The sequence below is a fragment of the Electrona antarctica genome (assembly GCF_951216825.1).
Source record: "Electrona antarctica genome assembly, chromosome: 9".
NCBI classification, from domain to species: Eukaryota; Metazoa; Chordata; class Actinopteri; order Myctophiformes; family Myctophidae; genus Electrona; species Electrona antarctica.
In genome coordinates this window covers 2,388,272-2,400,307 of record NC_136790.1, presented here as the reverse complement: position 1 = coordinate 2,400,307, position 12,036 = coordinate 2,388,272, and the positions used below count along the sequence as shown (strand labels likewise).

The window sequence follows — 12,036 nt, the reverse complement described above, 5'->3', positions numbered from 1 at the left end:
TCTTTTTGTTCATGGCCCTAATCCTTATCTCTCTACTTTGGCACTTGTCTTGTTGCTCTCTCCTCCCCTATGACTATTTGTCGCTTGCCTTCTGTACAAGAACCTATACTCTGTCAGAGCCTGCTACAGCAGGAGAGAGAGACTACATCCTCACAGTTCTGTACAAGAACCTATACTCTGTCAGAGCCTGCTATAGAGAGACTACAACTTCACAGTTCTGTACAAGAACCTATACTCTGTCAGAGCCTGCTACAGCAGGAGAGAGAGACTACACCTTCACAGTTCTGTACAAGAACCTATACTATGTCAGCCTGCTACAGCAGGAGAGAGAGACTACACCCTCACAGTTCTGTACAAGAACCTATACTCTGTCAGGCTGCTACAGCAGGAGAGAGAGACTACACCCTCACAGTTCTGTACAATAACCTATACTCTGTCAGCCTGCTACAGCAGGAGAGAGAGACTACACCTTCACAGTTCTGTACAAGAACCTATACTCTTTCAGAGCCTGCTACAGCAGGAGAGAGAGAACCTTGCCTATACTCTGTCAACCTGCTACAGCAGGAGAGAGAGACTACACCTTCACAGTTCTGTACAAGAACCGTGCCTACACTCTGTCAGCGACTACACCTTCACAGTGCATTGGTTTGTGGCTGCAAGGGTTGAGGGGGAAAGACCTGGGCAAAAGCAGGATAATAGCACATCATTTGAATTTGGTTTGAAATAGTTAAACAGATACAGTAGATATGTCTTTACTAATATGGCAAAAGCAATGTCACCGCCTCTGAAATAGGCACATTAAAAACCAATAATTCAGACTACTATTTTGCTCAGGTCTGGTGCTGGATGCAGTGGGAGGTGCTGAGGGTTAGAAAAGTGAGTGAGTGAGATTGGACAGCGTCTGTTGGGTCTGTCTTGTCTCTAAGGCAAGCCTGTAGGCGTGTCTGAGAAAACAGACGTGATAGAGTCTGTCTCCCCCGCCCTCTGCTGTGATTGGTTGTGCAGCTTGGGCGGGTGCTCCACCCCCAGCAGCAAACCCACTCCCAGGGGTCCGTGCACTGCCCCGCCTCCCGGCCCCGCCCTGAGTCTGCCGTTCTGCTGCTCCCTGATAGGCTCCAGAAAGGCCACATGCTTGTTGGTACTGACCTTACGGCCGGGCCCCTCGGTTGTGGCGGGCGGGGTGGGCGTGAGGATGGAGGACTGCGCACTGCCCACGCCGCCGGCCTCATTCCCCGGGCTGGTGGCGGCGGCCGGGGGCGGGGCTGGGGCCTTGCCACAGCCACAGCGCGTGGGGCAGTGGCAGGGTGTCAGGAAGAGATACATCAGAACCACCACCAGGCTGACAACACAGCCCAGCAGGGTGGTGTAGCCTGTGTTGAAAGGCTCCTCGTGTTCGGACGTGCCCCGCGGATATGCCACGGTCACGTTGACCTCCCGTGTCTCGTTGCGCTGCCGTCGCCGGTCCTGTGCCATGCACCAGTAAACGCCTGAGTCCTCGGTCCGTGCAGCAACGATCTCCAGGCTGCCGTTAACGTACATCTTCAGCGAGCCATTGTTCCCCGGTGGCGCCACATATTCCTGGTTGGGCGACACCCACAGGAAGGTGACGTGCCGCCCCGGGAAGGTTGTCGAGCAGTTTAAGATCACCCGCTGGCCGACGTATACCAAGACGTCGCTCTCCCGCTGAAGCAGTTGATTCATCTCCGTCAGGCTGCAGTTCTCAAAATAGCGTCCATGCAAGAAGAAGCGCACAGTGCCTCTCTGTATCCCGTAGACGAGGCAGGTGTGCTCCTGCCTGTAGTCCCACACTGAGGCGTAGCCCTTTAGCTCCCAGTAGCGGAACAGCGCGTACATGGAGCACTCGCACACCAGGGAGTTGTTATGGAGGTAGAGTCCACTCTGGAGTGCTGAGGGTAAGTTTGATATGTCCTCCAGAGGCAGCTTGGGCAGGCGGTTGGAGGACAGGTCCAGCAAAGACAGGCGTGGGTGGCTGTGCTCCTGGATGGAAAAAAACGGGAAGTCGGTGAGTCGGTTGTGGCTCAGATAGGCCTTGCGGAGGCTGCCCAGCCCGACCAGGGTCCTGCTTTCCATGCGGGCGATGCGGTTGTTGAAAAGCAGTAGCTCCTCCAATTCAGACAGCTCCGAGAAGTAGTGCTCCTCCAACACTTGGAGCTGATTTGAGGAGAGATCCAGGGTCCGGAGCAGAGTCCCAGAACCATTCTGGAAGGCCCCCGGTTGAATTTCCCTCAGCTGGTTGTGTGCCAGGCGCAGCGCTTCCATTCGCGGGACCCCCCCGAAGCTGCCCTGATACAGACATGCTATGAGATTATGGCTGAGATCCAGAGTGACAGCGGAAAGCGGCATCTCACTGGGTACCTGCTCCAGTCCCAGGGCAGTGCAGCTGAGGATGTCAGAGGCACAGAGGCAGCGAGAGGGGCAGACGCTGCCTTTGGCAGGGCTCAGCTGGGCCAACAGGACACAGGCCAACAGTGCGATAGCAGACCACCATGATGGTGGAAACGTTGCCGACGCCACCACCACACCCTGTCCACTGTGGACATCAGTGCACCACATGGTGTAAATGAACACCAGGCCGTCTAGCCACTGCTTCAACCTCCTTTAGGATGGTCTCTGTTATTTAGTTTATGTTCTTTTGTCCAATGTAAGAGTGCCTTTGTTTTTGGATTGTTGTTTATTTGTCTTTACTTCATTTCTTTACTCCCCCCCCCCCCCCCTATGAATAATAATTGTTCTATATATATATATGCCTGATTTACAGTAAGCTATGGGCAAATCAATTAGCCCATGGAGAGCTTTATATCCCCTACTTTTTTTTGTCATGCACTAATCATTTTACAGACAGGTGTTTGTGCTCATCTGTGTTCATCTGTGTTGTAACCGTTCAGATCCCTCTCCCTGGGCAGAGAACCCAGTGTAACCGTTCAGATCCCTCTCCCTGGGCAGAGAACCCAGTGTAACCGTTCAGATCCCTCTCCCTCAGCCGTCTCTGTCATTTTCAGGACAAGGTAGTAAGAAACGACTCATGTGACTCATCCATTCAAAGCCACAGGCCACAAAAGGAAAGAGTCAGCGTAGCCCCTTTTATTCCAGGTCCCGGACGCGCTGCACTCAGGCGTGAACGTTAGTTTTGCCCCGGCTCCCGTTAATGTCAAACCAATCGACTGCATCCGTATCCACCTACAGTATCAACAGAGCAGCGAGATGTGTGCCAGAGCCATGTACAGGGGGTGGACTACATTAAATACAAAAAATATACAGTTCATCATCCAGGTGTTATCAACGAAAATATCCCAAGAGATCAGGAGTGCAGCCAGAGCTGTCGCAGTAGTACAGTCTCTCTTTTCTCTCTCAGCAATAAATAACTAATTTAAGAGTATGTAAAGGTAAGAAGGGTTGGAATACTGGGAGGGATAGAGAAAAACTAAAAGTAATTAACTAATGGAGTACAGTAGAGTCACAACAAACTCATCCACGTGGTGGTGACAGTAGGACTGGTGGCACATTGTAAAATTCCCTATTTTTGTCTGCTGGACGTTAATTTTATTCCAGTGACATGAAACTGTAAAACCAACCGGACAGGAGTTCATTTGTATTATGATCCAAATCATAGCATGTTTCCCCCTCACCTCTCAGTAGGTCATTTAACAACAGCACAGAGCCATCTCATTGTAGATCCATGTGAAATATATCCTTTGAATGCAAAATAATGTTCTTGATCATCAGATCCTGTTTGTCACTGTAGTCTTCTTTAAGTCCATGTTTACCCAGAGCCAATCTGCCCGTCTTGTCTTCGTTGGCAGGAGAATCAAACACTCCAAGTTGTCCTCTCGACGTACCTCTGCAGATCTGTCATGAAATGTCACTCAAGAACCATTTTAAATTCTTGTTATGTGCGTCGTTTCTTGTGTTGTTCTTTTTTGTCATCAGCTAAAAGTTCTCCTTCTCGGTTCTCGTCTGGTGTTTCTGTTTCGCTCACAGCTTCCTTGACGTGACACAAATCCTGTCTCTAGTTGCATCGTCTCTTGTTTTCACACCAAGTTAGTTTTTTCTTTTTCTTTTTTTTCTTTTTGTGAATCACGGTCCCAGCTGTCCTTTGCCCACGCCCACGGAAATAGCTTTTTTTCCCCCGAAGAAGAAGTCAGCGCTCCGTCTTCGTGCACATGGCTGCTCTCTGTCTCTGTCTCACAGACGTACGGGAGGTTTCACATACTTATGTTGAAGAGGCACTCAGCGTGGACTCACACGCATCTTTTCGTCTCTCCCACTCTTGCCCCATCTGTCTCTCTCTCTCTCGTGTGTCTCGTTCTCTCCACCAGCCAGTTTGTATAGAGTCACTCTTTTTATAGCAGGCGAGTGGGTGAGTGTTCCGATCAAGGCTCATGCAAAAGGAGCACCAGGCTTTCAGCCCGCTCTGTGAAATCCCTGGCAACCTGAAGCCGACCGTGGCAGACCAGCTCCCTCCTACCCTCCCTCTTTGCTCTCTCTAGGTTTGCCCCTCTCTTTTAATTTGTCATCCTTTCATCTTCCATGACTCCAAAATCAAGAGCCTTGGGGCGTCAAATAGAAAGATAAAGTTCCCTGTTAGTAATTCCTCTCTGTTCCACTGTGCTGACACCAGGTGTGGTGTAATGGCTTTTCGATATATCCTGAAATGAAGAGTGCATTTCTGTGTTGTCTGCTGTCAGATGTTGCTGTGTGGGTGCGCGGGGGTCTTAAGCTCCATCCAGTAGGTGTTGACTGGCAGGCTTTGAGCTGAGACCTGGACTGTATCTCTGCTGCCTCTGGTGCTTCTCCTCTCTCTCTTCCTCCTCTCTGATTTAATCCTCCTCCCTGACACCCCCCCATCCTCCTGCCTCAGTCCCTCCCTCATCTCGCGCAGCCTTCCATTCACGAAGCTTTGCTCATGCCTCTCTCTCTCTCTCTCTCTCTCTCTCTCTCTCTCTCTCTCTCTCTCTCTCTCTCTCCCCAGCTTGTGACTATATAGGAGGAGCATGTACAGGAGAATGGTGAAGGGTTTTGATTGGCCAGTGTGAGGGTGATCAGGAACATATGTGAAAATATAACGGAATTACCTCTCCTCCCTTTAGCGTTATTGGGATTGTCCTTACCCTTCCTTGTACTGTACTATGTAGTATTCATGGTGCTCTAGTATATTGAATATAAATTGTCATTTATCTCCACTTATTTCAACCATACCGTTTGTTTAAGAGGTTGTACATCGTTCAGTCCATTATATAGATTGATGAGCTAACAATAGTTGCTGTTTAATCTCTCTCTCTCTCTCTCTCTCTCTCTCTCTCTCTCTCTCTCTCTCTCTTATGGATATCTATTGTGTAGTTCTATGCCCATTGGCCCTGGCATTGATGTATTAGTCTTCACAGAGACTAAATAATTCTGCTGTTAGGCAACACAACTATAATGTCCTTGAAAATACGCAGTATTACTGGAATACATCTTATGTGTAGGCCTGTAACAAGTAAGGGATAATATCTGGCTAGGTGGTCATGGTCGGGAGATAATTCACAGATAATTCACCCTGAAGGTGAATTATTACATGGCTAACTAACATAAATTAATACATTGACCCAAAACACAACAAAAAAAGTATTCCATAAATTTGCGCTGGCTGCGTCTGGCCAGCTGCAGGGCTGCAGCACTGTCGGAAAACAAGGAAGTGAGTTGATCAAATAGAATCCATTTCCGGGTCCTGCTTCGTCTATTTATCGCTCAAATGTTTTCAAAAACATTTTTAAGAGCAATGTTTAGCTGTAAATGACATTGGAAACAGCAGTAAATCAAGCGGGGCACAGCCGCGCAGCTGGTGGTGCTCAGAGGGTTTGATTAGGCAGCGGTCATTATCGACACATAATTCACCGCTGAATTAAGCGATTGACCAATCAGAATCAAGCATTCAACCAAGCCATGTAATAAAAGAGATGAATGCAGATTAGGTTTGCAATGCATAGGGTAATCTCCTAGGCAGGAATGAGTCGGGGTATATTACAGTATGTTCAGATGTCAATGTCTTGATATGGTCACTAGACCATGCTCCATGGGGGTGTCATCAGGGGTTCCGGGACCCCGAGGGGGTCCTCAGAGTTACAAAACATGGCCACCAAATCTTTGTGTGATAGGAAATGCATTTTGTACATAACCCTTGGTGGCGCGCTATGAGCTTGTAGATCTACTATTTTTCAATAGCTAAAGCATAACATAATGCTAACACCAAAAGGGGTTCCCGCCCCAAAATGGGATAAACCACTTGAACCCTAGCATCCCTATTCTTAGCTCTGGTCCATAGCTCTAATGCCGTTGCATTTAGAGCTATGTTACCGATGACTTCTGGGGCTCGCATGAATGCAGACCAGCCTCTCCTCTTTAGTGTAAATAAAAAGAACGTTTTTGCTTCTCTCCAATACAAAGGCGGGTTATGTCATTAGAAAGCCTACTTTCCTTAGTGGAAGCACTCTGAGCCCCCCACCACACGTATAATAGGTACTTTTTGGCCAAAAAGGGATTGTTTTATCACCGGAAAATAAATACGTTTAGTTACTCCACTAGTGATATTGCCAAGAGAAAAACCTCATAGGAAAGATTTTTTTCAGTCCGGTGAAAACAATCCCTTTCTGGCCAAAAAGTGCATTTATACGTGTGGTGGGGGGCTCAGAGTGCGTCCACTAAGGAAAGTAGGCTTTCTAATGACACAATCCGTCTTTGTATTGGTGAGTAGGTAAAACGTTCTTTATATTCCCGCTACAGAAGAGAGGCTGGTCTCCATAGCCTTAATGCAGGGCAGAATTAGCATTAGGGCTATGGACCAGAGCTACCTTATTCTATAAGCCGAAAATATCAGATGTAGAAGCTCGTAGAACTTGTACATTTGCGATTTGCAAATACAGCTTTGCAAATCGCAAAGCTGTATTTGCGATTTGCAAAGAGGTTTGGTGAAGAGGAAAAAAATTAGTACAGTGAGGGTATAAATGGGTAACTGTCTGGAAATACATATTAACATGAATAGAGGGTACTATGCGCGTGACATCATCATCAAACCCAGAAGTTATCCCGGAATGCCTACTCAGTGGGAAAGAAAATACTTTCTGGCCTTGACAGCCCATACATCCACACAGAAAAGTCCTATCTGATTGAAACAATGATGAGTCCATGAAGCTATCCATGAAATCTATGAAAAACACAATTGTATGAAATATGTATAGAGCAGGGGATCCTCCCTCATCTCCTTGGACTGAATAACGTTGGAGATCATGGCCATTTACTGTCTAGTGGCCATGACCATACTGACCAATAACCATACTGACCATATGTACCAGTGACCATGACCATACTGACCAATAACCATACTGACCATATACTGTATGTACCAGTGACCATACTGACCAATAACCATACTGACCATATGTACCAGTGGCCATGACCATACTGACCAATAACCATACTGACCATATGTACCAGTGACCATGACCATACTGACCAATAACCATACTGACCATTATGTACCAGTGACCATGACCATACTGGCCAGTCACTACACATTCCCACTACACATTTTGTTTGTCGAGGTGCTGCAAATGTGTTACTACTTATTGATTACTGTAAATCAATAAGTAGCCTTCAAATATCTTAATACGTAACTTATTTTCCAAACTGAATCGTCAACAACTTCATTAGCCCATTTAACTATTGAACAGATGGTCGGATTTACTTTTATTTATTTATTTTTCGCGAACGCGCATCGAATGGCTCTCTCATTATCTACGGTCCCATCACCAAGGAAACGACGGTTCACAACACCTGCGAGTCGCGGAACTGAATATTGTATTGTGTTGCGCAGCAGTGTGCATGGAATTGGGAGGGAACACCGAAATGGGCCAGTTTACCACCAGTGTGTTATTACTTGCGCAAGCAGAGCTCACAAGTACTGCGATCGGCTGGGTGTGTATTTATGTCGGGGTATGTACGTCAGTGTCCTCTCCTGTTTAACCCATTTTGACCTGAGATCAGATTCTAAAAATGTCTTCTACATCCTGACAGTTTTCTGAAAAAGCTATGTTTCTATGTCAGTGGTTCTTTGATTGATCTGCTATTTTTGAGTGGTGCAAACCACTCCAACAACCAGCTTTGTCTGTATGTTTGTGTACCTGTGTACGTGCAAAGGTGAGCATGGTTACTATGGTTAGTGTGTGACGTCACTGACATAGCTGATCAGACTATATAAGACCTTGCACCACTCAGTTCACACGGGTGTGATTTTTCAATAGCTAAAGCATAGCATAATGCTAACACCAAAAGGGATTCCCGCCCAAAATGGGTTAAGACCGTAGCCCAATCAGGGACCAGGATTAATGATTGAAACGGAGTTGGTTACGTCACCATCAACAGCCAATAAGGGACCGCCATTCTTGGTGACGTAACTAAGACACGTTTCATGGTTTGTATCAGGTCAATAACGAAGGAGTCAACAATCCAACAAACGACCACGGAGCTCTTTTAGATCATGTATACTTCAACGTAACGTAAAAACACCAACGTAACGGTTGAAGTTAGAGACACCTATTATTCGGACCACCATTTAGTATTGGTATCATTCAAACTTGGACTTAATTCAGAAGATATATTTTTTTTACTACTACTACTATTTTTTACTACATTAAGATAAACAGTGTTTTATTTACCAAAAACAATATAATATCATAATATATAAGTTTTTTTTGTTTTGTTTTTGGAAGCGGGGAGCCAGTGGTGAGCGCACCACATGGCACGCTCTGCTTGCGCACAGTAGGCCATACATGACCTACCTGTGTGCAAGTAAGCCATACATGACCTACCTGTGTGCAAGTAAGCCATACATGACCTACCTGTGTGCAAGTAGGCCATACATGACCTACCTGTGTGCAAGTAAGCCATACATGACCTACCTGTGTGCAAGTAGGCCATACATGACCTACCTGTGTGCAAGTAAGCCATACATGACCTACCTGTGTGCAAGTAAGCCATACATGACCTACCTGTGTGCAAGTAGGCCATACATGACCTACCTGTGTGCAAGGCGCACATTAGGCCATACATGACCTACCTGTGTGCAAGGCCACAGTAGGCCATACATGACCTACCTGTGTGCAAGGCGCACAGTAGGCCATACATGACCTACCTGTGTGCAAGGCCACAGTAGGCCATACATGAACTACCTGTGTGCAAGGCCACAGTAGGCCATACATGACCTACCTGTGTGCAAGGCCACAGTAGGCCATACATGACCTACCTGTGTGCAAGGCCACAGTAGGCCATACATGACCTACCTGTGTGCAAGTAGGCCATACATGACCTACCTGTGTGCAAGTAGGCCATACATGACCTACCTGTGTGCAAGTACGCCATACATGACCTACCTGTGTGCAAGTAAGCCATACATGACCTACCTGTGTGCAAGTAAGCCATACATGACCTACCTGTGTGCAAGTAGGCCATACATGACCTACCTGTGTGCAAGGCGCACATTAGGCCATACATGACCTACCTGTGTGCAAGGCCACAGTAGGCCATACATGACCTACCTGTGTGCAAGGCGCACAGTAGGCCATACATGACCTACCTGTGTGCAAGGCCACAGTAGGCCATACATGAACTACCTGTGTGCAAGGCCACAGTAGGCCATACATGACCTACCTGTGTGCAAGGCCACAGTAGGCCATACATGACCTACCTGTGTGCAAGTAGGCCATACATGACCTACCTGTGTGCAAGTAGGCCATACATGACCTACCTGTGTGCAAGTACGCCATACATGACCTACCTGTGTGCAAGTAAGCCATACATGACCTACCTGTGTGCAAGTAAGCCATACATGACCTACCTGTGTGCAAGGCCACAGTAGGCCATACATGACCTACCTGTGTGCAAGGCCACAGTAGGCCATGCATGACCTACCTGTGTGCAAGGCCACAGTAGGCCATACATGACCTACCTGTGTGCAAGGCCACAGTAGGCCATACATGACCTACCTGTGTGCAAGGCCACAGTAGGCCATACATGACCTACCTGTGTGCAAGTAAGCCATACATGACCTACCTGTGTGCAAGTAGGCCATACATGACCTACCTGTGTGCAAGGCGCACAGTAGGCCATACATGACCTACCTGTGTGCAAGTAAGCCATACATGACCTACCTGTGTGCAAGGCCACAGTAGGCCATACATGACCTACCTGTGTGCAAGGCGCACAGTAGGCCATACATGACCTACCTGTGTGCAAGTAAGCCATACATGACCTACCTGTGTGCAAGGCCACAGTAGGCCATACATGACCTACCTGTGTGCAAGGCCACAGTAGGCCATACATGACCTACCTGTGTGCAAGGCGCACAGTAGGCCATACATGATCTACCTGTGTGCAAGGCGCAAGTTGGCACCTCAAAGAGAGTGCATTTCTAGTGGATGCTACTAGCCTAATTTCCAGTTTATAATAATTAAGGTGTGCGTGACTTGACTTGATTTGCTTTGGAAGCATGCCCATTTTAATATAAATCATTAAATTATATCAAAGTAGCACTAGGTGCCAAGAATCTGGGCTTTTAGTTCCAAGTCAGAGGTCTTAACCACAGCAATATGCCTCATATCAATATAAATCATTAAATGATATCAAAGTAGCACTAGGTGCCAAGAATCTGGGCTTGTAGTTCAGTCAGAGGTCTTAACCACAGCAATATGCCTCCGGCCACACAGACGTGTTTACAATTTACAATTTACAATTTAGGCATTTAGCAAACGCTCTTAATCCAGAGCGATTTACATTTAAGCAATAACAAAAAGCAGGGCATACATCACATAAAAGTAGTTATCATGAAACATGCTTAAGCTAAGAACATAACAGTAGAATATCTATGTAATGAAACTATATATACACTATACATACTATACTATATTATACTATATGTACTATAAAGTGCTATGACTACATAAAATGCAATTCTAGTGCTGTCTATGTAACATGCTATAAGTCTGTATAAAATGCTATCTAAGTCTACATGAAGTGCTATCTAAGGGGCACTACAAGCCTGGACAGTCTGTTACTTGGAAGTTAAAGCTATAGCAATTTGCGCAGAGCTTTTATTTTGAAAACTAACCACTGAGCTTGTCCATAATTATTGTCTTCTCTTCAGGCCTGCGACCTAAATTCCGCACAGCCCTTTGATGTCAGGAAAGAATTAGATTTGATATCAGTGAATCTCATCAATCAACCCCGGCTCTATATCCGTGGCCCTTTCAGAACAGAACTTGTGTGTCACGACCCTGTCCTAAACATCATATGATGTGTTCTGGTGAACAGAGACCCTGTCCTCAACATCATACGATGTGTTCTGGTGAACAGAGACCCTGTCCTCAACATCATATGATGTATTATGGTGAACAGAACTTGTGTGTCACGACCCTGTCCTCAACATCATATGATGTATTATGGTGAACAGAACTTGTGTGTCACGACCCTGTCCTCAACATCATATGATGTGTTCTGGTGAACAGAGACCCTGTCCTCAACATCATATGATGTGTTCTGGTGAACAGAGACCCTGTCCTCAACATCATATGATGTGTTCTGGTGAACAGAGACCCTGTCCTCAACATCATATGATGTGTTCTGGTGAACATAGACCCTGTCCTCAACATCATACGATGTGTTCTGGTGAACAGAGACCCTGTCCTCAACATCATATGATGTGTTCTGGTGAACAGAGACCCTGTCCTCAACATCATATGATGTGTTCTGGTGAACAGAGACCCTGTCCTCAACATCATATGATGTGTTCTGGTGAACAGAGACCCTGTCCTCAACATCACAGGATGTGTTCTGGTGAACAGAGACCCTGTCCTCAACATCACATGATGTGTTCTGGTGAACAGAGACCCTGTCCTCAACATCATACGATGTGTTCTGGTGAACAGAGACCCTGTCCTCAACATCATATGATGTGTTCTGGTGAACAGAGACCCTGTCCTCAACATC

At 46.6% G+C, this 12,036-nt stretch overlaps 2 protein-coding genes across 2 annotated transcripts in view; one reads left to right on the top strand and one right to left on the bottom strand.

Annotated features, from left to right (window-relative positions):
- rnf123 (ring finger protein 123) overlaps positions 1–12,036 on the top strand; it is a 411,050-nt gene that overhangs the window by 293,585 nt on the left and 105,429 nt on the right. The window lies entirely within an intron of this gene.
- amigo3 (adhesion molecule with Ig-like domain 3) lies at positions 506–2,588 on the bottom strand. Its single transcript, XM_079509367.1, has 2 exons — positions 629–2,588; positions 506–532 (listed from the first exon to the last, which is right to left on the bottom strand). The coding sequence occupies exon 1, from the start codon at positions 2,572–2,574 to the stop codon at positions 922–924; it is 1,653 nt and encodes a 550-aa protein (XP_079365493.1). The 5' UTR covers positions 2,575–2,588; the 3' UTR covers positions 506–532; positions 629–921.